This window comes from Musa acuminata, chromosome BXJ2-6, assembly GCF_036884655.1.
Source record: "Musa acuminata AAA Group cultivar baxijiao chromosome BXJ2-6, Cavendish_Baxijiao_AAA, whole genome shotgun sequence".
Lineage (NCBI taxonomy): Eukaryota > Viridiplantae > Streptophyta > Magnoliopsida > Zingiberales > Musaceae > Musa > Musa acuminata.
The window spans coordinates 6,065,833-6,091,596 of record NC_088343.1 but is presented as its reverse complement, the minus strand read 5'-3'; the positions used below and the strand labels follow the sequence as shown (position 1 = coordinate 6,091,596).

General features: G+C 36.8%; 3 protein-coding genes across 7 annotated transcripts; 2 read left to right on the top strand and 1 right to left on the bottom strand.

The window, feature by feature from the left end:
• Window positions 1–235: 235 nt before the first annotated feature.
• Window positions 236–10,366, top strand: LOC103987110 (E3 ubiquitin-protein ligase BRE1-like 2). Of its 3 annotated transcripts, XM_009405313.3 has the most exons (19): window positions 236–394; window positions 1,813–1,974; window positions 2,075–2,162; window positions 2,274–2,504; window positions 2,615–2,782; window positions 4,252–4,445; window positions 4,551–4,634; window positions 4,750–4,869; window positions 4,939–5,125; window positions 5,196–5,356; window positions 6,081–6,152; window positions 6,302–6,378; window positions 7,399–7,593; window positions 8,280–8,352; window positions 8,444–8,530; window positions 9,019–9,156; window positions 9,269–9,471; window positions 9,569–9,731; window positions 9,977–10,366. In XM_009405313.3, exons 1-19 carry the CDS (start codon window positions 314–316, stop codon window positions 10,106–10,108), a joined length of 2,616 nt encoding a protein of 871 aa, XP_009403588.2. In that variant the 5' UTR covers window positions 236–313; the 3' UTR covers window positions 10,109–10,366. The 3 variants fall into 3 exon arrangements, with proteins under 3 accessions (XP_009403588.2, XP_064967893.1, XP_064967894.1); XM_065111822.1 differs by lacking the exon at window positions 236–394 and having other exon boundaries at window positions 1,839–1,974; window positions 2,079–2,162; XM_065111821.1 differs by lacking the exons at window positions 9,569–9,731; window positions 9,977–10,366 and having other exon boundaries at window positions 9,244–9,460.
• A 1,760-nt stretch (window positions 10,367–12,126) lies between these two features.
• On the bottom strand, window positions 12,127–21,836 carry LOC135614440 (polyadenylate-binding protein-interacting protein 3-like). 3 transcript variants are annotated; one of them, XM_065111818.1, is made up of 16 exons: window positions 21,641–21,836; window positions 21,294–21,351; window positions 19,547–19,678; window positions 19,318–19,479; window positions 18,992–19,122; window positions 18,287–18,477; window positions 17,650–17,827; window positions 17,394–17,555; window positions 16,191–16,315; window positions 16,002–16,047; window positions 15,897–15,924; window positions 15,223–15,500; window positions 14,953–15,096; window positions 13,922–14,017; window positions 13,744–13,806; window positions 12,127–12,507 (listed from the first exon to the last, which is right to left on the bottom strand). In XM_065111818.1, exons 3-16 carry the CDS (start codon window positions 19,665–19,667, stop codon window positions 12,478–12,480), a joined length of 1,755 nt encoding a protein of 584 aa, XP_064967890.1. In that variant the 5' UTR covers window positions 19,668–19,678; window positions 21,294–21,351; window positions 21,641–21,836; the 3' UTR covers window positions 12,127–12,477. The 3 variants fall into 3 exon arrangements, with proteins under 3 accessions (XP_064967890.1, XP_064967891.1, XP_064967892.1); XM_065111819.1 differs by lacking the exon at window positions 21,294–21,351; XM_065111820.1 differs by lacking the exons at window positions 21,294–21,351; window positions 21,641–21,836 and adding an exon at window positions 19,978–19,996.
• A 1,522-nt stretch (window positions 21,837–23,358) lies between these two features.
• LOC135614439 (uncharacterized) lies at window positions 23,359–23,956 on the top strand. Its single transcript, XM_065111817.1, has one exon. The coding sequence runs from the start codon at window positions 23,411–23,413 to the stop codon at window positions 23,783–23,785; it is 375 nt and encodes a 124-aa protein (XP_064967889.1). The 5' UTR covers window positions 23,359–23,410; the 3' UTR covers window positions 23,786–23,956.
• Window positions 23,957–25,764: the final 1,808 nt, after the last annotated feature.

Here is a 25,764-nt window from a genome sequence, read left to right as displayed (position 1 = left end):
TCTTCCGTCGATAAAATCAACGACGTTAAGATAAATAAGATTAATTATTTTTTATAATTATATAATTTTAATATAAATTTTTTGGACGTCTAACTATCATGTATAATATATAATCAACCCAATTTGCCCCGGCGATGGAGTTTCGGGAACTCGTGGCGATCTGAGCAGTTAGGGATGCCTTGAGATTTGTGCCAAAGATTAGCGCTTAATAAACGGGGATGCATACGGGTTCGGGTTCGCCCAAACGGGGAGACCCTTCGCTCACCGACTCTTGTAGCCTTGCGGAGTGACCGGGAGCGGCAATCCGGCAACCATGGAAGAGGATGCACCGGCCGGCCTCGGTTTCGGCGGCGGCGACGAGGGATCTCCGGCTTCCGCCATCACCAGGCAACAGGTACCTCGCGCTATTCCTTCTAAGGGTTGTTTCTTGCGTTTCAGTTGTCTCTGGCCTTCTTGCCCTGGTTGTATTTTTCGAGGAAATTGCTATCTTTAGGGTGTAGCAATCTACTTTTTCACCTGTACTTTCCTTTTTCCGGTTTCCACTGTTGTATGTGTGGTTATTATGCTTGAATCTGACTTGAACCATGTCCAAGGTTGTGCCCTTCTAATTTTCTTTCATTTTTAGCTGAAATCCTTGATTGCTTTATTCTATGATGATTATAATTGCTTTGAATGGGTTTAGTTGCAACCATATATGTGACCTCACGTGTGGTGCCTTGTTTGCCGGCAGACTGCAGCTCGATGGAAGTGTTTGATGTAATTTAGGTTTCAACGAAGATTGGGTTTTGCTTGCTTGTTCTTGACTATTTTTTTTAATGATTTTACTTAATTTCAGGCTTTTTTTCCTTCAACGTTTAGGTTTTTTTTAGAAAAGGCCACTTAGGTTATATGTCCATTTAACTAAATCTTAAGGCCTTAAAATTCCATTTTAGAAGTTGTTTTTGTTGTTGATGGTCCAAATTTTTCTTATTTTTTTTTATTCCATTCTTGATCAATTATTGTTCAAACTTAATGTGAAAATTTTTCTAGTTTCACTTATGAAGGTTTTTGTGACCTTGTGCTGTGACAATGAAATTCATATATGATTGATCATATGAACCATACTGATTCTGGTGCAATCTTGTCTAAAATTACTAATGGGTGTACCACAACTAATACAATTATTTTGAATCCTCCTTTGACTGGATGGAAATGCAAATTGAGCATCAGAAATTCAATAGCAAAGCTCTGTCTTCATGAATTTTTTGGGTTAAACTGCTCGAGAATTATTCGGAGTGACATTAGATAACTAGAGAAAGTTTTACATCTGGGATAGTTTAAAAGCAAGATTGATATGGCCTGATCTTGAATTCTGAAGATTTTGCATCATTAGTTCAGAAAAAATAGGAACTGTGGTTTAGAGTTGCTTGACTTGGCATATAGAAAGATTGAAATTTGAAGCAGAGAAGGATATACTTGGTGGCAAAATATAGACATTTCTGTTATATCAGTCATGACTTCCCTTGTGACATAAATTAATGTGCGAGTAAGTTTCCTTGAGTGAGAATTTCAATGTGGACTGCCACAATTATTGTACTCATCATAGCTGGTGATCTATACTAACATTCTTCTTTACTGTTTTAATTCATGTCTTGGCTCAATGAGGTGGCTGATAGTGATTCTTTTTTGAGAATATAGGGATTATGTACATTGATCCTCACCAAGGCTCACATTGGTGGGAGCCACGTGCACTGGGTTCATCATTTAGGACATACTGTAGCATTAACTATTTGTTTAGTGATTGGGAAGCATCTTTGAATTTTCTGTGTCCAGGTGGATGCTGCAGTCCTGCAATACCAGAATCAAAGGCTTGTTCAGCAGCTGGAGGCCCAAAAAGCTGAAATGCACACACTGGAAGGGAAGTTCAAAGAGTTGAGGGAGAGACAAAGTTCTTATGATAAGTCTTTGATGACTGTTAACAGGATGTGGAATCAGGTTATCTTGTGACTGCACTAATTCGTATTTTGATATAATGTTCTCACTTGTCCTTTTCCTGATTTCACATATTTCTTTGCAACTCCTGACAAAATCATAGTTAGTTGATGATTTGATCCTGCTTGGCATACGAGCTGGTGGTGACCTGCATTACTTACAATCATTGGACCATGAAGATCACTGCAAAGGTTGTTTCTTGAGGTTTACTCTTTTATTATAAATGAAATGACATTGTCATCTAGCACTTATGCTGTTGAAATTTATGTTGTGGTAGCTTGATCCTTTCAATTTTTTTCCAGATGCCCTTGTATCATGTCCCCCGGAAGAAACATTTCTCTGCAGGCTTATAAGAGCAGGATCTGTGGTAAAAATAAGTGGAAGTTTATCTGTGAATTTTGTTCAAGAAGCACTTGCTTCACGCCATGCAGCCACCATTGATCTGATGAAATATGTTCTGGAGACAATCACTTCTCGACGAGATAAAAATGAATGCCTATCTTTTGCTTTACATGGGAAACTAGCTCCAGAAGGTTAGAATTGAAGCATATTTAGCTTGTTGTGTTCTGATTACAGTTTGCTGTATACCTTTTTTATTTGGTTGGGCATTTAGTGTGTTTTTCTGCACTATGATGGCCTATAGATGCTATTGTTCAAATCCAGAAGTTTGATGAATCTTTGAGAGAGGTCATTAACAACATGCATCAATCTGCCGATATTCTCTTGGAGAAGCACAAACAATTTACAGAAGAAATAAACACTTACAAAGAAAGCCTTTCAACAACACAATCTGAGATAAAACGCCTTTCAGGTACTGGAATGAAGTTTTACCTTTTGCTCTATAAAATCTTCATATATTAGAAGTCTGTTTTCTAAACTGCTGTTTCATTTTTCTATACTAACTGTTAATAGCCCACATTTATTTCCTAAGAAGGTCTACCTTCTAATTCTCCAATACATGGAATTCTTTTTTCATGTGAAGCTTAAATTGGCAAGAGACTTACACATGTTCTAACATAACTAGTTCTTGCCATAGTAAAAAAAACAAACAGCTTGTGTTTATGACTGTTGATTTTCAAACATATACTACAACAGGAAATTCATTTGATGCCTGTTCCAATTTTCATAACAGATTAGTTGGTGTTGAAGAAAGAATAATTTAATTGGTTGTGCTTGCCATGTCCTAGTCTCTGAAGCCCTGTTCAATAAGTAGAAGAAACTATAGTAAAAAAGGAGAGCTTATGATGACTATTGAAAAATGAGGCTGGTAATGAGATCTTCCAGCTATTTAGATGAGAAGATAGTGGTGGAATTGTTAGCGCATCATTTGCAATGCAGGAGGTAGGGTTTGTGTAGCATGATATAGCAGGAGTGATGGCAATGATATGTACATGACAAAATAAACGTATGATAAGAGGCAAAATGGATTAGGGAAGTGAGTCAAGGATGGAGTTAGTGGAGATCCTTGAACGTCACGAAGCAAACACAGGTGTGGAAATGGCAATAAGAAGAGGGACAATGTATGAGATGATGTTGATTGGTGGGTGGAGGGTCGGAGGTGAATGATGATGAGACATAAAATGAAATAGGGAAGTGAATGAAGGTGAGAGTTAGTGTAGATCATGACAATGGCATTGCACACACTGAGGTGAAGGTGGCAATTAGAAGAGGGACAATATATGAAATGGTGTTGGTGGTGGCAAGTGGGATGTTGGCAAATTTGGGGTTGGTGGACAGAATAGTGTCAAATTTAGGATGACCAATAATTACTAGAATGTGGAAGATCATTCGAGGAGAGAGAGAGATGATACTTTTAACAATGCTTGGCGAAATAAGTAATTTAATTATGCTTTGTGGAGGTTACACTAGTAGTGATGAAAAGTCAAGCCATGTTCTTTTTGTACTAATTCTACTAATCAAGCTTTAGCTGACCTCTGGATTTACAAGATTTAATTTGAAACTGACCATACCATATAACGAGTCCCATCATTCAGTATCTTGCAATATACTGTACCAAAGCATACAGACAATTCAATAGATAGTCATTTTTTAATGAGATATCACAGTGTGCCATATGGATATGATATTGTATGGTTCAATATGGGACCAATGTGGGGGTGGGTGCTCGAGATTTGGTTCCTTGGATTAAATACAGTATGTGTACAAAATGTCAGGGCTTTGCAGTCTTACGAGGAAGTGGGATATTTATGCTTAGTTTCTTTGCTACTTCTGTCATTTTTTTTTTCTTTATGAGCTGAAAAAAGTTTTTTAATGATAAAGGTGAATTAGAGGAGAGTATGGCAGAACTCGAGGAAAGTCGACGCAAGTTGGCAATTTTACAGATGCATAAGCATGGAGCATCTACGACACATGCTTCAATTGCAAATGCTGCAAATGGAAGCAGTTCACCAGATAAATCTGCAGATAGAACCATGGGATTGAAGGATCTGAAAGACTCAATTGAGGAGGCTAAGGTGAAATGAAAGCTTGCATTTGGCTTAATATTTGTTCTTCAGGGATAATTTATTATTCATTATGATGCAGTTATCTCCCTTATTTTCTTTCCCAAAAAATGGCAGACATTGGCAGCTAGCCGTCTTTTGGAACTTCAGGAAGCCCAGGAAGATTTCTTGATTCTCTCAAAGCAATTGGATGATCTTCAAGTATTATTCTTGAATACTGAAGTTTTCTTAATGCTTTTTACGTTGCTGATTAGATTAGTCTTGATGTTTGTGTCCTAAATTACACTTAACTCTGAACCTTTTTTTGTTAATGTAGAGCCAACTGAAGGATGAAAATTATGTTGTCACATCAAAACCCTACACTTTACTAAATGATCAACTCCAGCATCTGAATGCAGAACTTGTACGGTACAAGGGTCTGATTGAATCCTTGCAGGTAACATTGTGTTTTTGTGGTTATTTTTGTGATTAATTGTTAATTATCTTATAAGATATATATATTCAGGTTGACAGGAACAACTATCTTCCAAAGGAGAATGAATTAAATCTTAAAGCAGACTCAGCTGATGCTATTAAGATTTCTGTTAGCAATTATGAGGCAAAGATTGCAGAACTTGAGCTTCAGATTCAAAAGTTTGTTGTTGAAAAAAATGATCTTGAAAGTAAACTTGAAGAAGCTGAACAGGATTTAGGTCAAAAGCTTTTCTTATTTAAGAATATGCATAATCTTTTAAAGATGTACCTAAGCTATTGCTGTTTCAGGTAGAAAAGACATCAAGGACGAAATTAATGTCATGGCATCAGCATTAACTAAAGAAATGGAGATGATGGAAAGCCAATTAAATAGGTCAAAATTGGCAGCTTCCGAAGCACTTGCACTACGTAAAGAAGCTGATTCTTTGAGACCTCTGTTAAATAGAAGGGTATTGGCCAAATCTTGCTCTCTGTGTTCTGATATGCCATTTGGTTTGACAATAATCTCCAGTCTATTGTGACATGTTTTTAGCTATCTACATCCTCTCCGTATTTATTTTGGAAACAATTTGAGCATCAACATTCCAATTGTAAAATGGATTTCTAAATTATTGCTTAACTATTATTTCCTAGTTTCTATTCCTATGTGTTTATGACTTGAGTATAATATCTCATTGCTACATTTTTCTGGAAAGTAGATTTTAAGGTTCCATAATGATTTTGTTGCTGATTAAAGTTTAAAATTTCATTGATATGGTTGTTTATGCCTTTTGTTAGAGCATTAAACCCACCAAGTTAGAGAACATACATGATCCTTGGGTCTTTCATACATCTCTTGCTTCTAACATAACTTGAAATTTTTTTTTTCACATACAGATATGTTTCTGTAATTTGCCAGAAAAAAATGTGTTTTAGAATAGCTAATTTGAACATGCCACATAGGGATCAGAGACTTTATAAATTTTACGACTAATTATTGGTCAATGATGTTTGAGAAGCTAAATCTCTTCTATTTTTGCTACACTTTTTGACTTATTTTTTGTGTTCTAGATTATTTTTATCTTTGAGTCTAGTTTCTGTAATTGTCAATTGTAACTCTTCTATAATTTTATTTTTGACAAGATTAATATGTTTCTCTTTTGATTGTATTATTAACGTCTTCAATGTTTTTAGATTAGTGAACACAAAGTCCTATCTGATAAATATGCGGAAGAAATGGTTGAGATTAAATCCCTCAAAGCACTGGTATGTTTATCTATAACATGCTTATTAATTTTCATTATAAATTAAGGTTTAATTTTGTTACTTGATCAACCATAGCAACAAAGCAAATAGTTGGATGATTATGTTCAAATTTACACATGGTTTTTACTGCTGAATAAAATAAACTGCAGGTTGATAAACTGGAAAAGGAAAAGCAGGAGTTGCAATTTATCATGGATATGCATGGACAGGAATGTCTCGATACCAGGTATGTGCAAAGTCTAAGCACACCATTTTTACACATATCAGAGTTCATTCCTAAATTGTCTGCTCTATATATTGCCCTCCTTTTCTAGTAGTCTTATAACAATATTTTTTAATATTAATTTCTTTTTTTGCTTTGGAAGCTAACATTTCCTTATAGACCTATTGATCTTCTTGATCATTGCTCATGCTGGTGATAATAAATGCTAAAAGCAAACCTTGCAGTTTACCAGCATTGTCCATGTCCCAGAACATAATAGCATGGATTGACACAGGATCTGTTTGCCCTCCAAGGGATTTGTGGTAGCTAGTGTTGTATCAGCATTTCCTTGGCATGGCTGCATGCTGAAATTGTGCTTACATGGTATGTGCTGATTGGCATAGGATGACATGGTTGACACATGTTGCTTGGAAGTCCATTTCTTTTTTTAGAAGGATTTGTAGGTGCTTGAATTATTCTTGCAAAAAGATTCATCAACATGTAACACCTGTCAATTAGAATATAGTAAAGTACCCCTTTTGATAATTTTGAAGTTTGCTTGTAACATAATTGTTTGACATTTGATATTTAAGATTTAAAAATATGTTTACATACTAGTACTGATACTTGATTAAAAGTCACATTGTTTCTTATATAAGGCTTGACATGTGCATGAACTATATATGTAAAAGGTTCGTCAACATAACTTGTCAATTTGATAATTGTAAAATACTCCTTTTGATAGTTCTGAAGTTTGTTTGTCACGTATTGTTTAACATTGGTATATATGTTCTCATATGTTATCCATTTTAAAGCATGAAGTTGTTTTTCAATGTTATGATTTTATATGCAATATTAAGTGCATTCTGAAATATATTATGCTTGAGATAGCTCTTATTGTTTAGCTAGTGTGTTGTTCACTGTATTCTCATGCAATAACAAGCCTTAGTCCTATCAGGGGTATTCTGATGATTACTCAACTAACTATTTTAGTTTGATCTTTGACAAAAGATTTAAAGGATTTGAACTTCTGATTCTGCACAGAACAATTGTTGAAATCAAGGAATCAGAACACAGAGCTCATATACAAGCTGATCTGTTGAAAGCTACTTTAGCAGATCACAGCCTTGAGTTACGAGTGAAAGCAGCAAATGATGCTGAGGCAACTTGCCAGCAAAGACTTTCTACTGCTGAAGCTGGAATTCCAGAATTAAGGGCCAAGTTAGATGCTTCTGAGAGGTTTGATATCTGCCATGGTCCAGCATAACTCTCATATTAATCCCTTCTTAACGTATTTGAATTCTTTATTTCTGTCATCCTTAAATGATTTTTACCTTTATTTTCTGCCTAAGTTTTTTTTGTGGTTTATTGCTTTATTTTTTGGATGGATTTCATTTATGTTGAGAAGTTTTAATATTGATGTTGTATAATTGTGAAAATATATATTTTGGGGCTAAATAGTTGGGACATAAACCTATTGTTATTTGTTCACGAATAAGTTTGCCACGCTGAAGAGTTCATTGCTGCTTATTAATGTCACGTAATGTGAAAATTTGCTTTGCAGGGCTAAGCAATCAGATATAAGTTTTTTGTTGTTTTTTAATGAATAATTTGTCATGTTGAAAAGTTTGTTGTTGCTTTTTGTAGCCATACTTGGTAGTTATGTAAAATTCAGTTAGATTATAGTGATTAAGGAAGCAATATGTAGGACAAGAAAGTGAATGAGCCTTGGTGTCACATTAAGGTTGCTCTTTGCGGCCTGAGTGGCCCTGGTTCAACATTTGAAAATGGCCTCTCTGGTATCAGGGCTAAGGACTCGTTACTTGGTCTTCCTCAGACCTAACATTGACAAGAGGGCACTAGGTTCAGCCTTCTAAGTAATATGTTGATATGCTCTTTTATTCTGATTTATTTTTGTTGCTCAGAGATGTCTTAGAGCTTCAAGAGGCCATAAGAATAAAAGATGCAGAAGCAGAGGCTTATATTTCTGAAATAGAGGTCAAGTTCCCGGTCTTTCTGTGTGCTTTTCTTTTCAGTATATTTTGGTTATTTATATATTTAAATGTTTGTTATCCCATTTCCCAAACAGACAATTGGTCAAGCATACGAAGATATGCAGACACAGAACCAACATTTGCTTCAACTGGTTGCTGATAGAGATGCCTACAATATCAAGGTTCTGCCATGATCTTGTCATTGTCTTGTCATTGCAAAAATTAATATGAATATTCAATAACCCTTGTCTATGTTTAATGTCAGATCTTGTGACCAAATTAGAACAATATATCAGCCATTGTTCATCATTTAAAAGAAATTGTCTCAAAAGTATTATAAGCATTGAGGTTATGCATTTTAGTCTCCAATGATATTGCTCATGAATTGAACTATCTGCTAGACCAGAAAACTTGTCTGTGTACAGAAAGGGAAATTGTGAGTCATTATATGAAGTTAATGAAATAATGAGAACTGTGATTTCTCTTTGTGAGTCATGAACATTAACATTGCTTCCTACTTTTGATTTCTTGTGTAAATCAGATTGACAGTTTGCCTAATGTTTTTTTTTCCCATTCAGTTATGACATCTGGAAGATTTGTTGCTCTATCTACAATATACAAAAGAATTATTAATTGTTTGCTCATCATTGTTATATCTGATGTATGCCAGCTAGTTTCTGATAGTGTGAAGATGAAGCAAACTCATAGCTCTCTTCTTTCTGAAAAGCAAGCCATGTCGAAGCAGCTCCAGCAAGTGAACAGCTCATTAGAGTTCTTAAAGACAAAAGTTGCTCATAGTGAAGAACAGGTTCTCTTTTTTTTTTTTTTCGCTTTCGTACTTTTTTTCTTCTTTTGTTATTTTCATGAGAATTTTCACTTGTTTTCAAGCAAATAGGTTGTTAACCGAGTGAATCATACAGATGAAGTTACATGTTACACAAGCTGTTAAAGCTTCCATGGAAAATAGGCACATTAACATCAACCTGGAGAAAACTAAGCTGGAGTTGGTTGATGCCGAGAAAGAGTTGAAGTGGCTCAGATCAACCATTAATTCATTTGAGAAAGAATACGAACGGAATGAGAAAAAGATTGCTGAGTTGAAAGTGGAACTAGAGAGAGAAAGGTGCTGATCTACTGAATTAAATTAGTGATATATTGCTCTACTTCTAACAGCTGATGCTCTATTGCTCCTGGTTTTCAATATATGAATCTGAACCCAGAAATGAGAAGAAAAAGCTAGAGGAAGAACTTGCTGAGGTAAAAAATGAAGTCATGGAAATGAGTTCTGAGAGTGAAGAAGTTACGATCCAGAAACTTCAAGATGAGATCAAGGAGTGCAAGGCAATTCTCAAATGTGGTGTATGTTTTGACAGACCAAAGGAGGTAACAGATTTTTATTATTCTGGGAGTTTTGTATGGCACTTTTCATGTCTAAAAGTTCATTATTCAGCTTGTTTCTCTTATAAATTTAAACAAATGAATATTGCTTCTGAGATGTTTGAAAAGTAAGATCAGTTCAATATAGAAGATTTCACAATACATGTTACCTCAACTTGATTCAACAGTCGAATGTTTCATTTTCTTTCTCGAGTATAACCTCTCTCTCTTGCTCTTTTTTTTCTTCTCAGGTTGTGATCACCAAGTGCTTCCATCTATTTTGCTATCCGTGCATCCAGAGGAATCTGGAGATCCGTCATCGCAGGTGCCCTGGATGTGGCACTGCATTTGGACAAAATGATGTTCGCGAGGTGAAGATATGAGCCTTTCAGAGTCGCCTCTCTAATCACCGGAGCCTTTCAGATTCGTCATTGTAGGTGCCATGAGATTCGTTACTCTCTCTCTCTCTCTCTCTCTCTCTCTCTCTCTCTCTCCCCCCATATACATATATAGGCTTTTTAAGGAATCCAATCCATTTTATAATTTTGAATCTCGTAGATGTTTCTTTCCTGTTTGGTATTCCATAATACGAAGGCTGGTGGCCTAAATGGTTGAATGAAAGCAATTCGGAGCAAGTTTAATTTGTTGTTCCTGGGTTACAGCTCTTACTCTCTCTCTATCTCTCTCCTGGCAGTTGATATCTATGCTGACAGTTCTTGATTTATCAGTGAGTTTGATGTGCTAGTCTATCTGCTTTGCTTCGGTTCTTTTGAAGCAGTTTGAGTTCTTGTTAATCGAACATGTTGATCAACTGTGGTTCTACTATAAAGCTAATTACATATTATCCCTTATAGTTATCGTTAACACTTCAGTTATTTCATTTTAAAAAATTATGTTGACATTTATGTAGTTATGAAACTAAAACATTTAAGTCTATTTACTAACATTGTTGGTTTTATCAATGGAAACATGTAAATAAAAGGTAAAAAAAAATCTAATATTTCACTTAGTGGTTGTGGACGATATTAATGGTGGCAAATGCAAAGCAACTACATAGCACTAAAAATTCATATAAGATCGTATAGTTGGGTCTCTCGCCCTCTCTAGAACCTTAAGTAGTACCTTTACTTTGCTTTTCCTCCTTGTGTTCACTTGACTCTCATTGTCCACCAGAGCCCTCATGGTTGCCTCTACCTCATCCACCTCCTTGATGTTCCCCACTACCTTGTCTTCGTTGCTCTTTACCAGGTTCAGTAGTACAATCGTAATAGTTTTCCTTGCCCTCTCGCTCCCTCCATCAACTAGGACACTGACGTCGTCCACTCTTGGAACGCTTCTATGCTCTTGTCACATGGGCAATCACTATCGTCACGTCCTCCACCACCCCCTTCCTCCCATTTTTTACCACCAGCATGAAGAGGGCAACACGACACCCAGCTCGACGAGGGTTGTGCGATTGAGTGAGTAGAGGTCAAGGCCGAAGAGGGCATTGAGTGCGTCCTTGATGGACCTAGTGGATGCGTTGGGGGCACTGAGGAGGTCCACGAGAGCGACAATGAGGGGCTTCTTTGACCCGATGATGGAACGGTAATATTCGATAGAGAGGAAGCTGTAAAGATTGTGGCGACAGGGGAGAGGAGGCGGAGGGCGATGACAAGGGTGTCGAGGATGGGGCACAACATCGACACCGGTAAGGGGGGTACACATCTCCAAGTCCTGCTTCGATATGCAATGGATCTCCATGATGGCTTCGACAGTAAACTTCGATTCTATAACGATGAAGCGTCGACGTAAATGCAAAGCAACAAAAGGGTTGCTTGGCAACTACGTCGACGTCGATGTCAACGTAGATGTATAGTGATCCTCACCTCTATCGTCACTCTTTTCATCTACAACAACCACTTGCGACTCCTAGCGACACTACCATCCACCACCACCGATACTATCGTCATCACCTTTTTTCTTTGTTTTCATATTTTCGTTGATAAAACTTTAGGATAAATAGATTTAAATATTTTATTTTTCATAACTATAGAGATGTCGATACTGAGATGTTAAAGATAACAAACTATAAAAAATAATATATAATTAACCTATGTAATCATTCAATGATTCCTTGCATGAGTTCTACATTAAACAAGATATAAGTCACTGTTATATTAACTCGAATGTGAAATCTAATAACATTGAATAAGTCGGGTAATATATATATATCCAACACAAACACGCATATAATGTAGTTGTGGCTCCGATGACTTGTGTAAGGCACACATACTACCACGACGTCGTTTCAATCATCATTCGGATGCGTGCATGAGAAAATCTCATCCGATAAGCATTAACACAGAAAACCAAGTGTGATATCTACTACTCACTCAGCTGGTGACCAAGCCCAATCAAATGAATCTCCAAGGTAGGTTTTTGGTTTTTGTTGCTCGGTTTATTTGGATCAGCACTTACAAACCAGTGATCCTCAAAAACAAAGCAGCAGGTATTGTTACAGAGAAGATCTAGTTGATCTGCCTCTGAAGCAGTTTGACATCCAAACTTCTTGTCCAAGTCTTGTGAACAAATGTGATCTGTAGGGATTTACAATCATGAAAAGTTATCATAAAACGTTTCTCGAGATTGATGAAGTCAATCAACTCCCATCCCGGCAATCTTCACCGACACGCCAGCAATTGTTCTTTCGCCGATTCTTCAGTGATCGCAGATTACAGGCCATTGAAATCGCTTGAGGTCAAATCATGTACTAGAATTTTCTGCCTTTCTGTGGCATTTCCTGCAGGTTAAAATGGAAAGCAAAGTCAGCGTAGGGGACAAAAGGAGATGCAGGAGTAATACACTATTGCGGGTAATAAAAGACATGATTTTGATGTTCCAACTGTTGACAACACCAATGTTTTCTTTGTATATCAGTAGTAAATGGTATATAATAACTTGGGTTATGAAAGCATGATCGATGTAACATTGCATCCATTTTCATATGCTTGTATTGACATGTAATTTTGTCATCTTATCAGGTCACCAAAGTAAAAAGAAGTATGGAAAGTCTGCTTAAAAATAATAACAAAGACAAGGGTAAATCAAGATGACACCAAAGGTAAAGCAAGATGGTTCCATGTTTATCGCTATTAACTATTAGACCAATTAGCATACTTCAGTTTAAACCACCAAAGGTTCCATGTTTCTGGCTTGATTGCAGATTCATGCTTCTACTTAGTATCATGATGGATGGGAAGGTTCCGACTACCTTAAATTGTCTAATTTCCAACATTCAGTTACAAATATTTATTTACCACTGAATAAACGATAACTACTTTTGAGTTATACAGCAGAATCCACATTTATTTTGGCTTGAAGGATGTCTCAGGTTTTAGTCATTTATTACAAGGCCTACATAAGATATTAATGTATGCCTGATCAGATTGTCATAAGATATTAAATTATGACAATCTGTAGCATTTATCATAGATTTTAATTTAGTAAACAACAGATTTTATAAGTCTCAGCCAGAAATATATAAATACAGAATTGAGTGTAGAAAACAAACTACAAGACATAATTTATCTTCAACGGTGTAAAAACATACATTCACTCAAACAGATTAGTAGAATCTAAAAGAATTATAGAACACAAAACATTTTTCTGTAGCTAACTAGAAATTTCATGTAGGCATAGCCTAAACATTTTCTTGTCAGAAATAAAAAAAAGTGCCAAATTTTCATAGTCAAGATTCATCATATGTCTGAAGCAGTTTCATATCCCCCTCTATTCTTTCCTTTTATTTTTAAATTAGTTTATGCAAGTAGAAAACCATGTGAAGAACTCGGTTCATGGAAGAATCTATATTTACAACTATTTACAAGAAAATGAATATTGGTCTCCAAACAGCATATTTTCATAAACAGAACTAACAATCTAAATGCGCAGTAAAAGACACTATAACAGATCCTCTAACATGCTTTAGAATAGAACGCCGGATCAAAAGTTAAAATGGATAAACAGATTAACTTACGGGTGGATAGCTCTGCACATAATAAAATTGTGGAGGCTGCCCAACAATCATCTGCTGTCCATACTGCAAACGATGATAAAAAGACTAAACAACCACTATCTTGCACAACAGATGGACATATCTGAAAAAGACTCTTCTTTGTTGGCAAAAATAAGTAAATATAGGAAAATTTGCACACCATTGGTCCACTAGGGTGGACATATGCCTGGGATGATTGCATTGGTGCAGCCTGAGGATTGTAAAGAACAGGCTGATGGCCAAATGATGGACCAACCTATAAAAATGTGAGCACAAGACATTGAAAAAATGATAACAAGGATAAAATAGGATCAGAATAGAAGCGGAAAAAGGTGGAGCACAAAACAGATCACAAACAAGTTCACATCAATGGCAATATTTCCTTTTTGAAAATTCAGTAACCGTCAATGATAACAAAGATATGTGCACATCTGATATGTTCTTATCTGGTTCACTACCAACTAAATGCTAGATGTTATATAACTGGATCAAAATTTATGAGGTGTCTTTGAGAAGACATCCTTGTAGTTAGGGCAAACGATGTACAGTGTTGGGGTCAAGGGTTTGAGTCCTAATGGAAGGATTAAATTAAAAAAAATGAGGCGACTTATAGTACTTATGGAAGGATTTGAGTCCTAATGGAAGGACTTATGGAAGGATTAAGTTTCCCAGAGAGCTTAAAATAAGAAAAAACACAAGATAGGTAATGAGTCGGACACTGATGGCAGACAGTGATACCAATCTAAATTTTCCTCCATATGAAGAAATAAAACAAGATCTTATAGTACATCACTCACACGCACAATCTATATTTGTAATGGTAATGAATTATCTAGTCTTAGAACAAAGAAGAGGCCATCAAACATATTTAGTAGTCTAGCATAGCTTAAATCACATTCTGAAAATAACATGTAATGACTCTACACATGCATGAACTAAATGACACTCAAGTCAATTGAAAAGAGAAGAAAAAGACAAAAAATTACTGAGACAATATCAAATTCTCATTATTCTAAGCTTCATAGGTAAAAAGGATATAACAAAAATAATGACTACATAACAGGAAAAGGATTCATAAAAGGGAAAGAAATTAAGTAAAGGCCAATCACATAATCTACACAAAACTGATTTATAAAAAATAAGAGCACAATACACAAATGGAAAAACAGAGAAAAAAAATCAGGAACTTACCCCCACACCTATAGGCAGACCATGCATATGTGGAACAGCAGTTGCATTACTGGGGTAATAAATTGATCCATCAGATACTGCTGTATGCAGCCTCATAGAAGATAATGGGGTAAAACTCTTAGCATTCGGATTGAGCTTAAATTCCTGAATCATAAAAGCAGAGGTAACTAGGCTGAAATATTAAAGGAAAAAATGAAACCAAATGAACTAGCCTAGGCAAAGTCTAAGCAGAGAAAAAAAAGAAGAAGATCACTTCCACCAGCAAATCACCTTAGCATTTGGGTTAAGTGTTGATTTATCTGAAGATAATGATCCACAAGAAGAGCTCGGTGATAAACAAGGATGACTTAATGCTGAGTCAGCACATGCATGTTCCGCAGAACCACCAAGTCGTATAGGGGGATCAATAGGTTTGGAAGCAGCAGGTAATTTGCCAAGTACCGGAGAATCTGAAGGTTCAGTAATTATATTTCCTTGATTGCAAGATGAAGGATCAGACAAAGTGGCACTTAAAGATAACCCCTCTGATTCTGTTGATAGATGCTTATCTGCGACATGTAGAATGTTTATAAGAAGACAAAGGTCAAACTCCGAAAGGTGGAGCAAAACACATAATTTGGCAAATCGTGTACAAATAAAATATTTTCTCAGTGGCATCAACTTGTATTAAACTAGTGGAAGCTCCAGTGGTCCAAGAAACTTGGACACATTCAGAAAAGATAAGAATGTTGGTGCAAGTTGTGTATGTACTACTGAAACCTCCATCATAAACAACAGAAGAAAATATGAGATTAGAAATAATTATCAATACTCTCAAAGAAAAAAAAAACTGAAGCATAAACAATTTCAAATTTAAGAAAATAAATACTAAACAAGATGAGAATGCCAAGATATTCAATGAAGTTAAAAATCATAGCATTTCAGAAACAATCTCATATACTGACCATCTGATGCTTGAGACTCCTGAATAGCCTGCAGAAGAGAATCATGTCAGAACCAAACAAAGGGGCTTAGAAGTTGCATGAACTATTGATAATAGAAAAACTCACCATACACTCCTTGCCAACTTGATCTTTAATCTGGTTTGCATCCAGCCTAGATACATCATAGTCATCAAATCAACAAATTATGACAAAATCCATTGATGACCAATATGAACAATCTCTCATGCACCCATTATAACAATTTTATTTTGAAAACTCAAGTACAGAATCAAATGACCTAACAGGGGAACAAACCTGATATCAACATCCAAGGATGGGGAACTCCATGAAATAGAATTGGACATTAGCTCAGTATTATGATTAACAGAAGAGAGACCTAAATCCTTATCAGCAAGAAAGTGCAAATCCATCTCCTCATCCTGCACGATTTATGAACACAAAAACCAACATATAGATAAAAGAATAATTCCCCTCATGTTAATTATCAGAAGCCTGAACAAAGAAGATGGACCAGATTTTTATAGTTTGTGCATTGTTTTTTGGATAATGCAAATAACAAATGCGATATTCTACAAGTTATATTTGTTGATAACATTTCATGTAATCAACATGACATATTGTGAAATCATTTTACTAGTCAAACTATTGTCAATCATTTTCCTAGTCTTGATATTTGTCAAATTGCTCTAAAAGATTGGTAGAGTCATTGTGGCTTTTATCTTGTATGCTACAAATCAAATCCAAATAGTTTCAACTTTCAATAACTTAGCATTCAAATTTAGTTCAAGTAGAGCTATAGAACAAGAATTATGGAACATGAGTCCCAATAGATATATGGTATAAAGTTAAATACCTTTATCTCATTTAAAGCAAGGTTTGTCATGCCACTGTGTACTGTCCGGTATGGGCGGTACATAACGGTTTGTTGATATACCTCACTGTATTGTATCAATAGGTCAGTATAGTTCGGTACATACCATACCGATGGTCGATCAATACATTGGTACAGACCGATAAGACGAACCATGATTTAAAGAACCAAAAGAAATTAACAAGAAAATCATAGTAGTGCTTTAACTATACTGTAGTTCTTACATTGTTAGTACTAGACATGGTTAGATATGTACTTAATTTCTACACATTGTGAACAAATCAATCACAAAACTAAAATCAGAAATAACAAGATTTGTTTCTTTGTTTGAAGACTGCCCATTATGAATCAAACATGAAATGGCAACCATGTAATCAATCAGATATCCAGTGAGGAGATTACTAATGTCAGAAACTCGTAACCTTTTCATCCAAGTTGAGTTCAATCATTACAAGATTATTCTGAGAAGAGATAGGCCGTAGGTCTGATTTTTAACCCGCAGCTAAGGACAAAAAAACAAGGAATTCTGATAGCTGTATACTAAAAAATATCCAGAACAAACAGTATGGCTGAGCTTAAAACTATTCATATCAGCAAAATAGAAAAGGGAAAAATGTTGTGATTACCACTGATGAACTGGTAGCTTGAGTTTCAACGTATGATGCCTGTGCTTCATTACCACTTTTCTTTTTTTCTCTAAATCCACTATCATTGGCTTCCCTACGTACAGCTGAATATTTGCTCTCCTCGTCAAGGCCAAAATCATCATGTGAATAAAAGCCTCTTTCCTGTTACATAAAGCATTAAAATAAGTGAACACAATTTCAGAATAGCAGCCATTTAGAAGGTATCAGCATAATTAAGAAAAAAAAAAAGAGTCACCTCAGCTAGATGAAAATCATGGGTTTCCTCTCCCTCTATTTCTCTAGCTATTCTTGAAGCTGCTCTTTCAAGCTCTTTCATTTGGGGACCTCTTTCAAGCTTAGTAGTATATAGTTCCTCATTAAAGGTACTCTTAACTCCAAACAAAGTCTCATTTGTTTCAAACTGATCCCAGTTCCTAATTTAGAGAATTATAAAACACATCAATGAAGAAAACACTATCAACTTAGTGACAGAAAAAGCTAATTAGCAGTTTCAAGGCTAATTTGGATAGTGACAGTAAAAAGAATACCTAGAGCTCTTGCAAGAATAATTTGGATATCTATAATATTAATTATTCATTATCCCGACAATAAGAAACTGCAATTGATATAAGAAATGTAACGAGTAAAACTGCAATTGATATAAGAAATGTAACGAGTAAAACTGCAATTGATATAAGAAATGTAACAAGGAGTTTTGAAATAAGTTTTGAAGGATATATGAATCAAAAGTGTGTTGCAAGGCAGTAAAAGAATGAACCCAAAGTAAGATGCAAGAAATATGAACAAAAATACATGATACTAATGGGATACAGCTAGTTAACCTGGAAATACCATAATATGCAAAATAAAAAAGTTGATGTCACTTCAGCTACCTATCCAATGTTCCATCAAATATATTGTCCAGTTCAGGACAATCAGGATCATCTTCATCAGGCATCCATGGTGCCAGCTGTCTCTCCATCTCCATATGATGAGAATGAGAAATAACAGAATCTATCATGAGGTCTTTTCTCTTCTCACGTGCATGCCCACTGGTAAATTCATCACTACTTAGTGACACATCCTGATATGATGAGAGAAAAGTAAAAAGGGGAAAAGTATCATATGCACCATATAAGAACTAGAATAAAGACACAGGAATATTTCAGAGTATAACAAAATAAGTAAAAGATGGACAAGTCATTCGAGTATTAACCAGCTATGCAAATGCATATGGTCAAAGTAACAGTCACTCAAGCATCAAATTTCCGGACGTGATTTATGCATTGCATGGTGCACATGCTACTGTGAGAGGAAAACCGCTCATGGAAGTGCATGTCATTTGTACGCCCACAATTTGGTGCAATACTCAACAGCAAGAATCATAGCAGCTTACGAGAAAAAGAAATCATTAGCATGGATGAGATGGGTGCTGGGCTGGCATGGAATGGCATGACAGAACACATTTTGCCATACAGGGTCTACCACTAACCTGGTATCTGATAATTGAATTCTTGCAATTAATGAGTAACACAACTCCAATAGCAAGCCAATTTAATTTAAAACCTAAAAGAATATAAAAACAAAGTAAGATAAACCTTTGCAAGAACTTGGACAAGTTCTCGTGCAGGTATGATCATTGGCTGAGGTGTTTTGATAGTATCATGGACAGACTTCTGCTCTCTGACTGAACCATCATTAACGACTTGAGCCATTTTCAAAACAATTTCTGCAACCAATTCCAAACACTTATTAATCATGCAAAATAGACAGGAAACAGAGTCAATGGAAGATATATTTTTATTATCAAGATACTGAATTACACAAATCACAAGAATAGGGAAGGGAGGGATAAAAACATAACCATATGACTGGTACTAGAACTTGTGGTACAATCATGCACAAACAAAGTATGGGTACATACCAAAATCTTTATCAGCATTTGTTGCATGAAAGATCCCCGAGATTATAGAACCATTTTTCACATGAACTTCCACGCGATGACCAACAAGACATGTCAAAACATATGTTAGTCGATCCCGTGATGGGCTAGTAACCCTTCCTGCCTTGATCCCATTTGATGAGCCTGTGCCAAAAAGCTTCATAAGACAAAGGATTTAACAAGTACAACATCTCATCTTAACAGGCATTACCAAAACTAGGGAAGGCTGACTTTCTTGATTGCATCTTACTGTCCATCCTTGAACCTGTCACTGTATCAACTCTACGATGGTTATATCCATTGGCAGATGGCCTGCCTTGTTGCGAATTCATTGTGTTAATTTCTGAGTAGACATGGATTAAAAACACATCAGTTTCAGCTTAAATAGTAAAAGAAAACACTGATTCAACAAAACAAAAAGAAGCATAAAGAAGTCCAAATATTTATTTGAAGAACTAAAAAAATAATATAATAGGAAAAAGAACAGCTTTGTCAAAGTATCAAAAACCTTGAAAATGAAACAGCAAAGTACATAGGACATGGAAGACATGAAGTTTCTGTTACACATCTCTAATATGTCACCAAGAGGTCCAAGAATGCAAAAGAAATGCATGTAAAACAAGAAAGGACCAGAGCTGATACCCAAGCAAAGAATAGATGGAGCTGAGGTCAAGAGAGGGAGAGAGGAATTTCCAAGGCTAATTGCATGTTCAGAGATGAAAAGAAACAATATGCTCCAAGTCTGGAATCTGACAAGAAAAAATCAAGAAATATTTCATGTAATTATACCATAATCCACCTCAAAGCTATAATTCCACTACATTTTAACCAGGGTTCTAAGCTGCATAGGGAACCAACACTAATCTCCAATCTCTTGTTGCTGTGTTGTTTGTTAAGCCTACCATATATAGCTCATTAAATGATATTCTTGATCTTCTTTCCCCTGGACTTCATTGGTCTCATCACTGCCTCAAATGAACTTGGAAACAAGAGAAAGAAATGGAGGCAACAGTTTATCCATAAATAAGAAAAGATAAATCACAACTGTGAGGGACCAAAGGCCAGTGAAATAACCCTTAGTCATCTATGATTTCTGAAACCTGGATGGATAACTGGATGAACTGATAGAGCTGAGAGTTTTGGGAACTCATATCAGCATTAGCTTATAGGCTTCGAGATGGTCAGATGATACAGACTTCAATTTCAGGGGGAAAAAGTCCAGGCTTGAATAAGCAGGAACCACGAAATTACAAGTTAGATACAGGCAGACAGACTTGCAAATGAACCATCAAGAATGATACAAAAAACAAGATCCAGTGGACAGAAAAATACATGAGCAAGTCTAACGAGACAGAAATCAAGCAAACAAGGTATAATGTGAGAAAGATAAGGCAAACAACTGTTATGAACATATATCCTTTTTATAAACAAATAGCCTTATTGGAACCATCAAGAATCATATGAAAAATATGATCCAGCGGACAGCAAACTTAGCATCTGCTCCATGTACAGCACATACGTGAGCAAATCTAACAAGAGAGAATCATGCAAACAACAAGATACAGTGAGAGAAAGATAAGGAAAACAACTGGTAATGAACATATCTCCTTCTTATGAACAAATAGCCTTATTGGAACCATCAAGAATAATAATAAAAATAAGATTCAGTCGACAGCAAACTTAGCATCTGCTCCATGCTTGCCACATACACGAGCAGTCTAACAAGACAGGAATCATGCAAAAAACAAGGTATAAGGAGAGAAAGATAAGGTAAACAACTGGTGTGAACATACATCCTTTTGATAAACTAAACAGCCTTATTAAGACAGAACATAATTTTTTTCAAGAATAACAATTTGTTCCAGCCTCGATACAATACTTCATCGAAACCTAGGATCATTGAACCGGCACTGGGCCACTAGATCTAGGAACAAGCAAATATCCAAGCCGATCGGTACCTTCAACGATTGGAACCTCAATAGAGGCTCCTGTTGAGATCCGACAGATCCCGACCTCCTGCAAAGAAGCCAACAGATGAATTGCACTGCTCCAAGTTCGTTCTTCTAACTTGAACTATTCCAGATCAGCAATTAGTACGAAAGACGAGAAAAAAGAAACAAAATTGGTTCCAGTCTCGAGGTTTTCTATCCAATGTAGATCAAGAAGGGAAACATATCGCCTAAAATGACACGTCAAGAACAAGCATCCAGATCACAGAGATGGATCAGGTCACCAAGAATAATTCTTATTTCTTTTTGGGTAAGAAAGGATCTCGGATCAATAAAGGGGGAAGAGAGCTGCGAACCTCGGTACCGGCGGGATCTCGGAGGAGAACCAACGAATCGAAGGGCGGTGGGATTGGAATCGGCTCCTTATCAGCGCTGAAATCGAAGAGAGAGAGAGAGATTTGAGGGTGTTTTAGGGTTCCACAAGAACAAAAGGGCCGACGATGAAGACGTTTCGGGCGAGGTTGGGGACGGGCGATAACAGCGTTTTGCCCGAGGCCCGACTTTGATGCATAATTTTATGGAATATAAGGGTTAGAGCGCTAAAAAGACCATAACGTTAAGGAAGAAGGGAACATTTATGAATAAACCCCCTTAATTTTGCGTAATTATCTTTGAATAGAGGGTCGAAGAGCCTAAATGAAACAACGAGGGACCATAAAATGGTAAATTTCTCAATAAACCCCTATCATTTTTATATTTCTAAAGACTTTTGTTGTGCCTGGAACTTGCCGTGTAATTTCTGTGGAGTAGAAGGGTTGGAAAGCTAAAACCGAGGGACAAAGAGGTAAATTATGAATTAACTCCCTATTCAAATCTCTTTTCTTTCCTCACGGAAGTTATGATTTTTCTTTTTTTTAATAACAAAAAGTAAAATAAAAGCTCTCACAAATTGAAGAACACTCTAATAGGAATAACATATATTGCCTTATATTTTTTCTTTGATATGAGATATATATACTATCTTAATCATATCAACACGATAATAACTATCTATTACTATATGTCATATTGTCCCAATTATTTAAGTATCTAAAAGAAATTTTATTGAATTAAAAATACTTAATTTTCTATTTATAGTGTCCAGTAAAATCTTCTTACCTCTTTCCTCACATTACACCCACTAATAGTAATCACCTCACGTTATTTTCTCTCTCATTTTATTAAATACCTCGCATCAACTTTAATATTTTTATTTTTATTAAATATCAATTTTCATTAGTTACTTATTAACCATTAAACATCATTAGTTAAATAAATATCTTCTATTTTTTATATCTAAAAGACATAACAATCATAAAAACTCTTTGATTGACCTCTTTAATCTAAATACATAATAAATACATTAGTTTGAGACTTGAATAATCTATCTAATATAAGAGTAAATATTATTATTCTAGTCGCATATGAGCAACGTGAGATTTGCCTCTTCACATGTTGTTTATTAAGGATTCCACAATAAGATTGATCCTTTCAGATTAAGCGATTAGGATCTCTTTGGTCTCTCTATCATAATGATGTTTGAAGCAGCTTTTCCTTGGAACTGAATCCTCCACAAAGGAGGAGGAACTGTGGTAGAACGGCCGAATCATGCCAATATCACTGCAAGGAGGCGAGCCATGGCAAGAGTTCATTCGATCACCTCCATGGCCAAGCTGTTCCATGTTCATCTTCCTGAGCTCGTTCAGAATGATTGAGGCACTTTTCGTGTCCAAGAGAAGCATGCAAGGATGATTTCTGTAGCAGTTTCTCTGATTCAAAGAGATGAAAGGAAGGGGAAGAAGGCGACTAATTAAAGATGGTGAACACTTTGTCTGCTCCACCTAACACTGCGTTTTTAGAGCAATGGAAGGCTTTCACAACCTTATCCTTTGGTTGTCTCCTCCCCGAGAAAGAAGATAACCTTATCCATCTCTCCGGCAATCAAAATCCGACACGTCGGATGCACGTGCTGATATGGCAACCCAAGCAAATCCTGAGATCATGTCTCCCATTCCATACTTAGCGCAGCCCAAACAGAGCCGCTCGAGGCCCGATCTTGATTCGGCAGATCGATTACTAGTACAACAATGGCATCGGCTTGCGCTGTCACCATGGCGATGCCGGGCGTCGGCCGCAGCCGGCCCCTCGCCTGCTCGGATGCGTTCTTCCAGCCGCTCATGCTGCCTGTTCGGCCTACTCCCGCGGCAGCGGGACGATGGCGGCCGAGCAGCCAGCGCAAGGTCCGGGCGTCGTCCGCGAAGGAGAAGGCAATGAGCGGGCTCGCGGCGGCAGCATTGGCAGCGGCGTTGGTGATCCCGGACGTGGCGGAGGCGGCGCAACCGGGAGTTTCGCCGTCGCTCAAGAACTTCCTCCTCAGCATCGTCGCGGGCGGCGTCGTGCTCGTCGTGATCGTCGGGGCCGTCGTCGCCGTCGCCAACTTCGACCCTGTGAAGCGGAGCTGAGACTGATTCATGATATGTGAAGCCTGGCATGAATGCATGCAGGTCTCCACAGTTATTACTGCGATCGCCTTTAATTTCGTCGACCTATAAACGAAGCACGGTGTGAGGAGCTCTCAAATTTGTCATTGTTGGAGAACATGTCGATGATTAATAACGTTATTCTCGTTCTTATTCCCCTGTGCAGAATTACATGATTACAATCCAATGGGAATTCTAATTTTTGCAGGGACATACTTCACCAGTAACAATCGAAATCTTGTCATTCTTTACATTAATATCTAATGCATTTGATTGAGGGCGTCAGAAACACAGACAGATCATAAACTTACAATTCCTACCTGAGCATTCTGTACACAAGCAGAAAGAACAAATGGATGTTATATCAAGTATATCACAATCAAATCTAATTGCTTCTGTGCACATAATGCATGCAAATTCATTTCATGGCTTTTATATTCACACCATGTTTCAAATACCAAGCATAGAAGACTTGCTGTTCCTTACTGTTCTAAAGTTACTTCTGACTCATTCAAGCCAAACGATGACAATAATCTATACTTCTTTAGAACTCTCTTCCATCAACGAACCAGTCACACTTCTACCTATATCAAATTTCTTAGAAGATTCAACTTTTCTTACATTTTGACATCCTCAGTCAAGCTTCCCATGAATTCTGCTTTGCTTTTGCAATCCACCATGGTACAATGCTAGTGAATCTATGGATTCAAACCAAATCAGTGTCATCAGGTACAATGCTAGTTAGACCAAGATGTCAACGACATCTTCCTATAACATTTCGATGTTAGAAGGTAGGCTTGATATTACAAGAACGTTTACTCATCGATCCTTTCAATGAACACTCAAGAGAATAAGTTTTGTGCTCAACCCATAATATTTTTACTTAAGGGGGTCCGTAACCGTTATTTTTATACATCAATGCATCCATCTCAACGTAAACACTGATGAGATATTAACGACCCAGATCTCTTACCCATAGGGATAATACAAGTTGTTGCCCCACTCCCGCTCCAACTAGTGCAACAGGAGATGCCACCAACCCAACTGCAATCCCTAGTTCCACCGGTATCTATTGAGGCTCCTCAACGCAACACCGCATCAACACCCCATATGTGCCCAAGGCCTATCGAACCATCGACAGAGGAGGCAATTTGGTTCTCAACCATGGAATTCAATAGTCCACACCACCCTTAGTCTACCCCGTTAGAATATGAGGCGTAATATGTTGACTCGATGGATGACTCCATACAGGTTTAATTGTGATGGATGGACCAACATTTAGAGGAGATGTGACAAAGCTCCAACAATCAAAAGGGAAAAAGTTGGTTGAAGCCACATCAGTCGATCATTGTTTATCCAAAAAATTATTCCAACAAGCTTCCATCCAAAAAATTATTCCAACAAGCTTCCATCTTCCAATCTTAGAGGCATTCGACAATATTGCCAACTCAACAAAGCACATCGTAGTGTTTCGCGCCCAGATGTCTCTATATAGCACTTTGGATGCAATAATATGTCACACTTTTCTAACCACATTAAAAGGTCCAACACGAGAATTGTATATTCGTTTGAAGCTGCTTTCCTTATGCTCTTTCACCTAGCTAGTGAGAGAGTTTGAGCAACACTTCCTCGAAAATGTATGCCCTCAATGCTCGATGATAAGACTCTTTGGACTAAGGCAAGGGGCAAAGAGACACTCGTACACCTCATTGCTCGGTTCACAAACGAGATCCGAGGATTAGCAGATGCTCATCCATCGCTCATCACATAAACATTCATGATGAGGCTCAAGCTCTCCTGTCTCTTTTAATCGCTGATAGAGACTACCAACGATTGTACCTGAGATGTTTTAAAGAGCCAATAAATACATTACTACGGAGGCAATGGTCTTGGGTAAGCACAAAGAGTCTTGTAATAGGTTGAATTAGGAGCGATCGTAGTCAACCTTGACCCTGGGGTTA